At 42.7% G+C, this 13815-nt stretch overlaps 1 protein-coding gene across 1 annotated transcript; it reads left to right on the plus strand.

Annotated features, from left to right (window-relative positions):
• The first annotated feature begins 6605 nt into the window (after nucleotides 1-6605).
• On the plus strand, nucleotides 6606-8085 carry LOC115368140 (nuclear factor 7, ovary-like). Its single transcript, XM_030064139.1, has one exon. The coding sequence runs from the start codon at nucleotides 6606-6608 to the stop codon at nucleotides 8010-8012; it is 1407 nt and encodes a 468-aa protein (XP_029919999.1). The 3' UTR covers nucleotides 8013-8085.
• The last annotated feature ends 5730 nt before the right edge of the window (nucleotides 8086-13815 follow it).

The raw sequence follows: 13815 nt of genomic DNA on the forward strand, positions 1-13815 counted from the left end.
CTCCAACATCGTTGGCGGCCATCATTTCTGCTCAACATGAATCAGCTTTCATCAGAGAACAGCACTGAGGCCCACTGGTCCCTCGTCCAGCGTAAATGCTCCCTGGTCCATGCAAGACGATGACACCTGTGCCTGGTGGTGTGGTCAGGTACCCTTGCAGGTCGTCTAGCACGCAGACCATGCTGATGTAAACGGTTTCGAATGGTCTGACGTGACACTTGGGTGCCTCTCACCTCCCTTAAATGTGCCTGGAGTTGAGTGGCATTCATCATCCGGTTCCGCAGGGCACTGTTCACAATGAAGCGGTCATCAGTGTGGGATGTGGCCAAAGGACGTCCACTTCTATGCCTTTCTGTGACTCTTCCAGTCTCTCTGTATCTCTGTTGCAACCTGCTGATGACACTCTGTGACACTCTAAGCTCAGTGGCCACTTCCGTCTGAGAACATCCTGTTTGAAGCCTCGCAATGGCGAGGTGCTGCTGATCAATTGTTAGGTGTCGTCTTGGTCTCATGATGTCAAAATGTGAACAGCATGATGAGGAGGACTGTTTAAATACCAATTCTAATTGAACCAGGAAATGTATTGGTCGATTCATGGATCAAACACCTGTTGTGAATTTTGCCGTTAAACTCCTTGTTAGAGAACAGCAACTTGTGCAAAAGGTACTGAAACACTGAACGGTTGGACATGTGCATTCAAAAGTGTATATATATATTTTTTACATCCAATTAACTGAAAATGTGTAAGAAATTATAAGAAATAATAATGGATAATAATCATAGAATGGATGAATAATAATAGAACAATGGACATCGCACCACCAACTTTTCACATCACGTTATTCTCCCCCAAATAGTGTTGCTGTTGTTGTTTGTCAGATGAACCAGCAGTTGAGGGAATGAGTCATTGTAATAGATTATGTAAAATGACCCACAAACTGAATTTTGAAGAAAGTGTGAAGGCTCTGAAAGTTCATGCTCATATCGTAGTGGAATGAATGGAAACCAGCGGCTGGAGGAAAGGGAGGAGGAGTGATGTGGCAGCTCTGAAAGCCCACTGCTCGCTCTGGGAGGAGAGCAGAGGAACGTTCTGGAGAACCTGCAGAGGAACTGGAACAGAGCTGTAATTTAACTGGACTGTGATCCTGCATCCTGGTGGCCGTCTCATGGTGGCAAGATGCCTTTTTTTTTCTGAGCCAGAGAGGTGGTTTATTTCCTGGTATGTGTCAGTACCGCTGCCTCTCCATGAGGTGGTGCTGCTGCTCAGAAATCAGTGTAAAGAGGGCCAGCCTGATGGCAACAGACTCAACTCAACCTTATTTAAACAGCAGCTTTCATACAAACATGCAGCCCAGAGTGTCTCACATCACAGACAAAACAGCAAAAACAGACATCAGTAAAAAAAAAAAAAAAAAAACTGTACCAGACTAAAAAAAAACATTAAATACTACAAAACGTTTTTTTTTTTTTTTTTTTTTTTTAATATATACATATAACAACAGTGAATAAAATAAAATAAGAATAAAAATAAGTCTGAAAACGAATAAAACTGAAAAACTATATAACTATTAGCTTTATACTCTAGAATGCCACAACATTACTCCAAAATAAAAGCCAGATTGTGACTGAGAGCAGAGTCTCTTAAAAAACATTCACAAACACTTTAATCGCTTTCTGATGGCCTCGGACTCCGGCAAATGCTCTGTTTCAGTCCTGTTAGACTTGAGTGCAGTTTTTGACACGGTCGACCATGGCATCCTATTGGACAGACTGAGGAACTGGGTTGGTGTGTCAGGATGTGCCCTAGAGTGGTTTGCCTCCTACCTCAGTGAACGTTGTTTCTCAGTGACCGCTGGCCCTTTCAAGTCTGACACCGCCCCTTTACACTGTGGTGTACCCCAGGGTTCGGTGCTGGCCCCTTTACTCTTTGCCTTGTACATGCTGCCGTTAGGTCAGCTCATCAGGAGTTTTCCTGGTGTAGCATATCATTGTTATGCGGACGACATCCAGCTGCATTTCTCTTTCAAACCTGAGAATATGCAACGTCTCAGCATTCTGCTGGAGTGTTTGGCCGCCATCGAGGGCTGGATGGCGAACAACCTCCTTCAGTTAAATGCGGCCAAGACTGAGGTGCTAGTCATTGCCTCTGATAGTGTCACAGCCAGGGTATTAGGACATCTGGGCCCCCTCAAAAACAACGCCCGTCCTAGTATCAGGAACCTTGGTGTACACTTTGATCAATTAATGCTCCTGGATACTCATGTGAAGTCTCTGAGTCGTAATTGTTTCTTTCATTTAAGAAACACTGCCAAACTGCGTCTTGTCATCTCGCACTCAGAGCTGGAGATGGCCATACATGCATTTATCTCCTCCAGGCTCGACTATTGTCACGCACTTTTCACTTGTTTAAACCAAGCATCCATAAACCCTCTCCAACTGGTCCAAAATGCAGCTGCCAGATTACTCACCAGGTCTAAGAAATCATGTCATATCACACCAATGCTTACCGCCCTACACTGGTTACCGGTTCACTTCAGGATCCAATACAAGTTATTACTGTTTACTTTTAAAGCTATCCACGGCTCTGCTCCCAGCTACGTCTGTGACCTCATCCACCATCACACCCCCAGTCGCTCTCTGCGGTCAGCTGACCAGGGGCTCCTGGCTGTGCCCCGCACTAAACTAAAAACTAAAGGTGATCGGGCTTTTGCAGCAGTGGCACCACGCCTCTGGAACTCGCTTCCTCAGGCTCTGAGAGCTGCCCGGTCTGTGGATAGCTTTAGAAAGCAGCTTAAAACACTTATTTTCCGGCTAGCCTTCTTAACATAGGCCTGACGTTACGCCTTCTCCGGGTTCTTTTATTTTCATTTGTACAGTGTATGGTCTGTTCGTTCTTGCTGGTGAAATAATGCACTTGCACCTTATGTTGCACTGCCGCTTACACATAGCTATGGCATTATTATTGATGATGTTTTTGTTGTTGGTGATGATGTCTATGCTAATAATGATGTGACGGTCACCTTTTTGTTTTATCTGTTTTTACTGTAAAGCACTCTGTGTATTTGTACTGCGAAGGGTGCTATATAAATAAAAATTTACTTACTTACTTACTTACTGTTTCTGTTCTCTCTTATTTGATTTCATTCATTCTGTCTTTCTCTCTCTCCTGTAAAGTGCTTTGTACCGTTGTTAGGAAAAGTGCTATATAAATTAAGTTTATTATTATTATTGTTATATCATTATTAGAGCAAGCCCAGCCTTGTGTGGGGGCTGGAGTTTGCTTTGTATTGAAATAAATGGACTGTAGAATGACCTTAAATACCTTTCACTTGGTCTGCTGTTAGAAAAAAAAAATAAACAGAAAATGTCCTGTGAGGTTTACTTTTTCACTTTGACAGGACCAGGCTGATGACTCCCATAGACTTTAGGTGTCTGTGCCTGAGGTTCGACTTGTCAGAGGCTCTTCTTCAAGTCTGTAGCCACAGGCTCGATGATTTTTAAGTTTACAACAAAATAAAATAAAGCCATGAACAGTGCGGTTTGCAAACAAGTTCATAACTGCTTTCATCGCTCTGTCAAAAATATTCAAACAATGTTGTCTGTCCACTACAGAGAGATCATGTGGAGGCGACGCTCATAAATCCCGCCCTACCCAAAGGTCTTAAAATAACACCCACCCACAAGAATGGGCACACTAACAGCTGTTGGTCTATTTCATTACTTTTCTATATTTGGTTATTTGTATTTGGCTGGAGTAAAAATGAATAAAAAAAAGAAACTTCTGAATTCAGAAAACAGTGCAAAGCATGATCTCAAGTTACAACTCACAAAGAAAAACCTTTTTGATTTGGTAATCATCATTTTCATTTTTTTATGGAACGGATGGCAGGTTGATTTTAAAAAAACACTGAAACACTCTCCCTTTTTGTTCTTGCTCTAGCAGCGCAGTTCAGGTAGTTCAGGTAATTTTTTTGCTAAAAAATAAGTTGGTTTGTTTGCAATTTACTTTTCAAGAGTATTTTTTAGGCATTTCTGCTTTATTTGATAGTGACAATAGAGAAAGACAGGAAAGGAGGGGAGAGAGAAGGGACGACATGCAGCAAAGGGCCTCAGGTTCGAACCCTGGCCGCTGCAATTGGGACTCTTAACAAGTGGTCCGTGCTCTACCAAGTAAGCTACCGCGGTGCCAGGATTTGTTTGCAATTTGGACCAAACACACACATGTATACTATCACGTTCTGCTGAATCCAGCCAAAGAGTATGGAGTGTGAGGCATGAAGCAAACTGAGGGTTCGTTTTGACATGACAGTCAGAAACCAAGGGCTCCTTCACATAATACAAAGTCAAAGGAGGGATGCACTGTTTTGGGTTTTTGGAGTTTAATGATAACGTGTCTTTGTGACGACCCCCTCCACTGAGTTCACTAGGGGTCTGTGTTATCTCTAACACAGATGTCCTGCTGGGGTGAGCCTCCTGTTGGTGCTGGATGGACGGACATAGGGTTGCTCAAACTGCCAGATTTCACCCTCAAACCAGCATGAATACTGTAGCTAAAATACTCAGTGATCCACAACCAAACAGATTTGGAAATCTGCCGCTCTGGGATGAACTGCTGACCTACCGACCAACACTGTGACATACAGACTCCCAGCTCCCAGACGGCTAATAAAGCAGAGTAATTTATTTTCAACATTCAACAGTTCATGCATCTACCAGAAATGTATTGCCGAGTCAAGTTTCTCTGATTGTCCCTCTGAGGCCAAAAGGCCTGAACAACAAAACTACACGTTCTCATCCTTCAGGTTTGCAATAGCAGTCTGCTTTGTCTACTTTGTGGCATCCCTGCTATGTCGATGGCTATCACATAGTCAACTCAGGAAGACTCCACCATCATTCTGCATATATCTATATCAACCATCTTTGCAAAGTTGCTGTTGGCCAACCTTGCCCTTTTCAGGACAACCAGGCCAATTTATTAGCCTATAGCAAATGCTTAACATGAGATCTGAAAATATGTACTGAGATCTGCAAATCTGCGTTTGGACTTGTACATCTGTGTTTGAATCTGCAAGTTTTCATGTGGATCTGTGCTTGGATTTGGAAATGTAGCTTGTAAATACTTTTGCAGAGACTTAAATACACTATTAGTTGTGCTTCATCTTTAAGTCTGTAGTAAAATGTGCGAATGGGGCTGTGTAGCTCCATCCTGCTAAAAGGGGGGTGCCAGTGGCTTCACCTCCTGATTGGACTGGCCCCTGCCCAGGGATTTATTTTTTCTACAGAAAGTCCCAGAGCAGGGGCCACTGGCCAACAGGTGAAATGATTGGTGCCCCCTCCTTGCAGGGTGTATCTGCCCCCCTTGCAGTAATAAAGTCCTGTGTCATTTCCATATTTAGCCTTTAGACTAAAAGCTGTTAGCCTAAAAACACCACACAATAAAACAGCCTTGACAAACCTTCCCTGTCTCTTTGGACTTCTGGTTCTGGATGAACAGAGTTTTTGAGTTTCCATCTTTCCATCTTTTGCCTTCAGAATATATTTCCCCACAGAGAGAGTGAAGGTGAAAAATGAGGCATAAGGTCTCAGAGGCACTACCCAGTAATGTTACTGAAGAGACTTGTACAAATAATTGGGACCATCTACAAGTTGTGCATTCCTGATCTAATTCAGTTGGGCAACCACTGAGAGGATGATGGACGGGCTCCCCGTGTTTTCCCTCATCACTGGGGATCTTCTGCCTGGTTCTCTAACCTGTAAGAAGAAACCTGAGAAAGAGGTCAGTGAAGAACAGAGAATTAGCCTTTCTCTAATATAATAAATTGAACTTCATTCATTCAGTCATTATTCCCACCCTCAGTGAAAATTAACTCAAAACAAACTCTAAAGTGAGGTTGTTAGTTGGTTTCATGAGTCATTCATTGATTCAGGATACACTATTTGAGCACAATAAAATCAGAAAAGACACCATGTAATAGGACTTAAACACCAAAACCTCATGGTGTTAATGCTAGCAGATATCCAAGTGAACCGGCACGATTTTGTTTTGATCATCATTTGACATATCATCTGTATGATAATCTACAAATATCCATATCAATCAGTATTTCAAACGAAACATTACTTGGCTTAAGTCTCTCTTAGACTACAATACAATACCAGAAAGCACTGAGAAAGCAATGCTGTAAGATGAAACTCAGAGATCGTCTTGTACAAATCGTATCTGGGCATTTAGCGTTGAGCATTATATTGGAATGAAACTCACACCTAGACTGACCAAACTCCACCCCTTACCTGAATCACCTGAGACAAACCAGGAAAAACAGCAGTTGTCATTCCTGTACTGCTGACAGGAGATTACACACAGCACGAGCCAGATGACAGGATTCTCCTTCATTTCAAACCTTTGACTTTCACTGAGATAGTTACTACAGGAGGAATTCTGGGAATACTTGGGATACTGGGAATACTGCCACTTCAAAATGCTTTCACCTTGTGAAAGTAACTTTCAGAGAACTGTCCAATAGACAGAATGGTATTATGACTGACTGACTTGCTGTTTGAAATGTCTGCCTGGTGAGTTTTTATCTAAAATCAGAGACTGCCAGATGGCTGCCATATCAGAAGAGGATCTGTGCTGTTCTGTCTGCCAAGACATTTTTAAAGATCCTGTCCTCCTGTCATGCAGCCACAGCTTCTGTAGAGCCTGTGTGCAGAACTGGTGGACACAGAAACTGAACCATGAGTGTCCAGTTTGTAAGGAAATATATTTACATGGCGATCCACCTTGTAACCTGGCGTTGAAGAACCTGTGTGAGGCCTTCTTACTGGAGAGAGATCAGAGAGCTTCAGGAGGGCCAGAGCTCCTCTGCAGTCTGCACTCTGAGAAACTCAAGCTCTTCTGTCTGGACCATCAGCAGCCAGTGTGTCTCGTCTGTCGAGACTCAGAAACTCACACGGACCACAGATTCAGACCCGTCAACGAAGTTGCTAAAAGACACAAAGGAGAACTTGAGGAATCACTGAAGCCCCTCCAGGAGAAACTGGAGCTATTTAATAAAGTTAAAGCAAACTGTGATGAAACAGCAGAGCACATTAAGGTCCAGGCCCGACGCACAGAGAGGCAGATTAAGGAGGATTTTAAGAAGCTTCACCAGTTTCTCCAAGAGGAAGAGGAGGCCAGGATCACCGCTCTGAGGGAGGAAGAGGAGCAGAAGAGTCGGACGATGAAGGAGAAGACGGAGGCTCTGAGCAGAGAGATAGCAGCCCTTTCAGACACAATCAGAGCCATAGAGAAGGAGCTGAGAGCTGAAGACGTCTCATTCCTGCTCACCTACAAGGCTACAGTGGAGAGAGTCCAGCGCCCCCTGCTGGAGGATCCACAGCTGCTCTCAGGAGCTCTGATAGACGAGGCCAAACACCTGGGCAACCTGAGCTTCAGCGTCTGGGACAAGATGAAGGAGGTGGTCTCCTACACTCCTGTGGTTCTGGACCCCAACACTGCCAACACAGAACTCGTCCTGTCTGAAGATCTGACCAGCGTGAGACGAGGACAGAGACAGGAACTTCCTGAAAACCCAGAGAGGTTTGATGACTTCATTGCTGTCCTGGGATCTGAGGGCTTCAGCTCAGGGACTCACAGCTGGGACGTACAGGTGGGGGACAATACAGACTGGGCGCTGGGTGTGATAGAAGAGTCCGTCCAGAGGAAGGGAGTGATATGGTCTGGATTATGGAGAGTAGTGTTTTATAATGGTAAACACAGAGCAGTCTCTCCATCAGATCCAGTCGCCGTTCTCCCAGTGCAGGAGAAGCTCCAGAGGATCAGAGTCCATCTGGACTGGAACAGAGGACAGCTGACCTTCTCTGATCCTGATACTAACACACACATACACACGTTCACACACACTTTCACTGACAGGCTGTTTCCATTCATCAACACTCGGAATGAACTCTCCTTGAAGATTTTACCTGTGAAGGTCTCAGTAACAGTGGAGCAGCACAGTGAGAAATGATGACGATGATGATTGTGGTGGTGGTCACTGAAATAACGATGATCATGAGTCAACCAAATTTCCTGTAATAATTGTAATAATATGTTCTTCATGCTGATAATCAGTTATTCACCATAATGAAAAGCATAACCACTGGTCTCTCTGGTGAAAAAAAATAAATGATGATGATGATACTCAAAACTATGAAGATGATGTATTATGAGGCATCGATTTTTTTCAGGGCAATACTGCTTCTGTTTTGTATATCGTGTTATATGTACTGTCTTTATGCCCTACCTCTGCTTTTAAAAGATTTGTGCATTTTAAATACAATTCCCTTTAACTGAAGACAACAATAAACCAAACAATATAAAGACAAAATGCGAGAAAACGTTTGTATACTGTTTATAAATAATTTGTTTATATATATATATGTGTATATCTATCTATCTATCTATCTATCTATCTATCTATCTATCTATCTATATATATTGAGATCTTTGGTTCCATATACTGTATATATATATACATATATATATATATATACAGTACAGGCCAAAAGTTTGGACACACCTTCTCATTCAATGCGTTTTCTTTATTTTCATGACTATTTACATTGTAGATTCTAACTGAAGGAATCAAAACTATGAATGAACACATGTGGAGTTATGTACTTAACAAAAAAAGGTGAAATAACTGAAAACATGTTTTATATTCTAGTTTCTTCAAAATAGCCACCATTTGCTCTGATTACTGCTTTGCACACTCTTGGCATTCTCTCCATGAGCTTCAAGAGGTAGTCACCTGAAATGGTTTTCCAACAGTCTTGAAGGAGTTCCCAGAGGTGTTTAGCACTTGTTGGCCCCTTTGCCTTCACTCTGCGGTCCAGCTCACCCCAAACCATCTGGATTGGGTTCAGGTCCGGTGACTGTGGAGGCCAGGTCATCTGCCGCAGCACTCCATCACTCTCCTTCTTGGTCAAATAGCCCTTACACAGCCTGGAGGTGTGTTTGGGCTCATTGTCCTGTTGAAAAATAAATGATGGTCCAACTAAACGCAAACCGGATGGGATGGCATGTCGCTGCAGGATGCTGTGGTAGCCATGCTGGTTCAGTGTGCCTTCAATTTTGAATAAATCCCCAACAGTGTCAGCAGCAAAACACCCCCACACCATCACACCTCCTCCTCCATGCTTCACAGTGGGAACCAGGCATGTGGAATCCATCCGTTCACCTTTTCTGCGTCTCACAAAGACACGGCGGTTGGAACCAAAGATCTCAAATTTGGACTCATCAGACCAAAGCACAGATTTCCACTGGTCTAATGTCCATTCCTTGTGTTTCTTGGCCCAAACAAATCTCTTCTGCTTGTTGCCTCTCCTTAGCAGTGGTTTCCTAGCAGCTATTTGACCATGAAGGCCTGATTGGCTCAGTCTCCTCTTAACAGTTGTTCTAGAGATGGGTCTGCTGCTAGAACTCTGTGTGGCATTTATCTGCTCTCTGATCTGAGCTGCTGTTAAGTTGCGATTTCTGAGGCTGGTGACTCGGATGAACTTGTCCTCAGAAGCAGAGGTGACTCTTGGTCTTCCTTTCCTGGGTCGGTCCTCATGTGTGCCAGTTTCGTTGTAGCGCTTGATGGTTTTTGCGACTCCACTTGGGGACACATTTAAAGTTTTTGCAATTTTCTGGACTGACTGACATTCATTTCTTAAAGTAATGATGGCCACTCGCTTTTCTTTAGTTAGCTGATTGGTTCTTGCCATAATATGAATTTTAACAGTTGTCCAATAGGGCTGTCGGCTGTGTAGTAACCTGACTTCTGCACAACACAACTGATGGTCCCAACCCCATTGATAAAGCAAGAAATTCCACTAATTAACCCTGATAAGGCACACCTGTGAAGTGAAAACCATTTCAGGTGACTACCTCTTGAAGCTCATGGAGAGAATGCCAAGAGTGTGCAAAGCAGTAATCAGAGCAAAGGGTGGCTATTTTGAAGAAACTAGAATATAAAACATGTTTTCAGTTATTTCACCTTTTTTTGTTAAGTACATAACTCCACATGTGTTCATTCATAGTTTTGATTCCTTCAGTGAGAATCTACAATGTAAATAGTCATGAAAATTAAGAAAACGCATTGCATGAGAAGGTGTGTCCAAACTTTTGGCCTGTACTGTATATATATATATATATATATATATATATACACCTTAGGCCACGCTATACCAGAAACATACTTCTGCAACCTCACAGACTGTGGTCTGCCTGTCAGGTTATTTTCAATCCAGCAGATCATAAGGTCTTCCACTTGCATGACCTTCAGCTTCTCACTCAACAGTTCAGGCTTGATGGTGTTAAAGGCCGTGGAAAAGTCAAAGAATGTCATCCTTACTCAAACAATTTTCAACAGAACAGCAGCTCCCTCTGTTCTGGCTGCCCAGACACTGAACCCTGCAGTAAAAGCCTTCAAATCTCAGTCTACATCCTGTTGTAACAGCCCAAAGTGTACCCCCTAACCACACTATACCTGGGGTATAGTGTGGCCTAGGGTTAATCTGGCCTGTTACACCAGGCTTTTATTTCCTTCAGTCACTGAGTCCAACCAGCCGAGATCTGGGACAGACCCGCCTTTACTTCCTTTTGGACAAGACTTTGCTCTGCAGAGATGGAAACACTCGCTTATTGTTGATTTGCATGAGGTCAGCGAGGGCATGAAGTGTTGAGGTGTGTTTGTGTGATCAGGGCGGAGAAGTGAACTCTGGCACGTCTGCTGACTGTTCATGAGCGCTGCTGCTGAGGTCACCAGGTTGTGGATATTTCCTCACATCTTGTTCTTAGACTTAGACTTAGACAAAACTTTATTGTCATTTTACAGTTTACACTGTAATAGTGCGCATTGAAAAACAAAATTTTGTTGCATTTGGCTCAGAGCAAGAACAGTGAACAGTGACAGTGCAATGCAGTGCAGAAGAGAACAATTATAAGGTTGTCAATCTTAAAAACTGTATATAAATGTGTTAGACCTACATTATAAATAAAATATAATGCACAGATGTGTTACTGTGCAAATATAAAAATATATTGCACAAATGTACTATTTGTATTGCACATAAATAATAAAATAAATATAAATTTGCTCCTGAGTGGAGCATTTTCAGAGGAGCAGGCCTTTTATTTGGAGTTCGAGTTCTGATTTGACAGTATATAAATAAAGATTGATTGATTGGTTGTTACTGTGACTAAGCTAACAAGAGGTGCTAACCATAGGAACTGAACTGCTGGACGTCCAGAGGTGAACATGGTGTGACATCTGGTCTCAGTCTGGGGAAGTTGGGAAAAGGACTTTGACCAAAATACTGGAATATTCCTTTAACATTTTTAAATTACTGTAAACCTGCAGAAGGTTTTGTGATATATCACACACAGAAAAACAACTGTTCCAGCGGTTCTTTAACAGATGTTGTGGTTCCATAAAGAGCCATGTGCTGCTAAAGAAGCACTTTATTTAGAGGATGGAACAAAAGCAGTTCCTCACTGAACCAACTGGCTCTGCCAAGAACAAGTTTCTTTAGAAAACGTCTTTTGTTGTTAAAAGTTCTTGGACGAATCATTTCACTACCTTGAAGAATTGTTTTCAATTTCAATTCAAATCCTTTATTTAACCAGATAAGCATCATTGAGATTTAAAACCTCTAAGACCTAATAGGTCTTCTATGACGACACATTTACGATACACACACACACACACACTATACATGTACTATGTATATGTGTATATATGTGTGTGTGTGTGTGTGTGTGTGTGTGTGTGTGTGTATATGTATGTATGTATGTATGTTCATATACATATATATAGACACACATACGTATATATATATATATATATATATATATATATATATATATATATATGTATATATATATAACAAATATTAATCTTAACGTTCATGCTTTAGTGAAATTGTTCTTCACACAGACGAGCCCCTCCCCTCTGTGTTTCTTGGAAATCACATGTGCTGCTGTTAAAGTGCTGAAGTGTCCGTCTATGTGAGGAGGCGGAGTCAGCACCCATTGGTTTAGACTGCTGGCCATTGTCATTGGCCAGTATCCTCCTGGTGGTGGTGGTGGTGGTGGTGTGTGTGTGTGTGTGTGTGTGTGTGTGTGTGTGTGTGTGTGTGTGTGTGTGTGTGTGTATATATATGTGGACAGACAGTGTTTCCTGATGTGGTAAAGCTGTGGAGGGGACAGTGTGTCAGGCTGCAGCTCAGAAATCCTTTGCCATGGCTTTTTTTGCAGGAGCTGCAGCGGGGGCCAAGGGGGGCTCGGTGCTGGCGGCCGTGGGGGGCCCTGCCGCCCTGGCTGTCGGGGGGGTGCTGATGTTCGGCTACATGCTGCACAAAATGAAGAATAGAAAGCCTAAATGGCCCTCAGATGATTATTACATTTCCAGACATTCTGCTTATTCAACAAACAACAGCGGCGGCTCTTGGTCAAACCAGCAGGGGTCAAAGAACAGGAAGCGCGGGCTGCAAGATAAAGACTCCTCTGAAGTGGCTAAAGAGCTCAACGCTGGAGCCGCCGGCTCATACAAAAAGTAAAGTATCCTGGTTCACTTATTTACGTTTATTCAACCATTTAACTGTGCAAACACTTACAGCTGTAGGACTTTACAAGAATACAAGGATACAAGGAAGTTTCCTGGTCATTATACAACAGGTTGTATAATGAAATTAAAATGTGGTTCCCTCTTGATTGATTTATTAAACGTGGCATTTCTCACATCAGTCTGTGCATTCAGAACAGTCCTGTAGAGCTGCTTTAGCTTCATCTGTGCACACTTTTACTGTTTTTACAGTTGGTTTGACCCTTTTTGTCAGCTGGATGTGAGGAGACAACAGTTCACTGGTGCCATACACCAGTGTGTACATGGTGTATATGGGTTTACATATGCTCCATTTTTTATTTTTGCATTCATTTTTGTAATATTTTTGTAGGATTAAGATTTTTTGCAGTTTTTGTTTTGTTTTGTTTTGTTTTTACAATTTGTCATGGACATATTTTTATATAGTGCACATTTCAGGAAAAAGACAGGAAAAATATGTAGAACAGGAAACATAAACAAGACAGTGCACACAGAATAAAGAGAAGTATTGAATACCACATGTAGTGCAGGTAAAGACCATGCCCTATAAATTACAGAAGAAAAGAGAAACCAAACAGATTCTCTCCTGAGCATGCTCTTGGCGACAGTGGCAAGGTAAAACTCACCTTTAACAGGAAGAACCCTCATGTAGAACCAAGAACCCTCAGGCAGAACCAAGGGTTAACCCCCAGGAGTGTCGGCTGTATGGAGCTAAACGCACTGGAGAAGTCCAAAAACGTGATTCTGGCAGGGCTCCCAGGCTTCTCCAGGTGAGAAAGGGCTCTCTGTAGGAGGAAGATGGCAGCATCATCCACCCCAATGCCAGGTTGGTAGGTGAGCTGCAGTGGGTCCATAGATGTGCTCACCAGGGGGCGGAGATGAGCGAGAACCAGCCTCTCCTCACACAATGGTATATTCTGACGTGACTTTGCTCGTGACCGAGCCGTGTCAAGCGGTTCGGTAGAGTAGACAGAGAGAGCTAAGCAGCGTTGAAGTAGAGAAGGGTAGAGAGATGGAAGCAAAATACATTCAGTGTTTTCCCCTGTCATTCTCACCAACGGAGCCTCCCGCCTCGCCTGAAAGCCACGCTAATTTAATTAATTTGGAGAATCACACTTGGACACCTGTAAGTGAAATGAAGCATCATTACACAAATGACAATAATGGGAGTCAAGCACACCTT

Source organism: Myripristis murdjan, chromosome 11 (assembly GCF_902150065.1).
Source record: "Myripristis murdjan chromosome 11, fMyrMur1.1, whole genome shotgun sequence".
NCBI classification, from domain to species: Eukaryota; Metazoa; Chordata; class Actinopteri; order Holocentriformes; family Holocentridae; genus Myripristis; species Myripristis murdjan.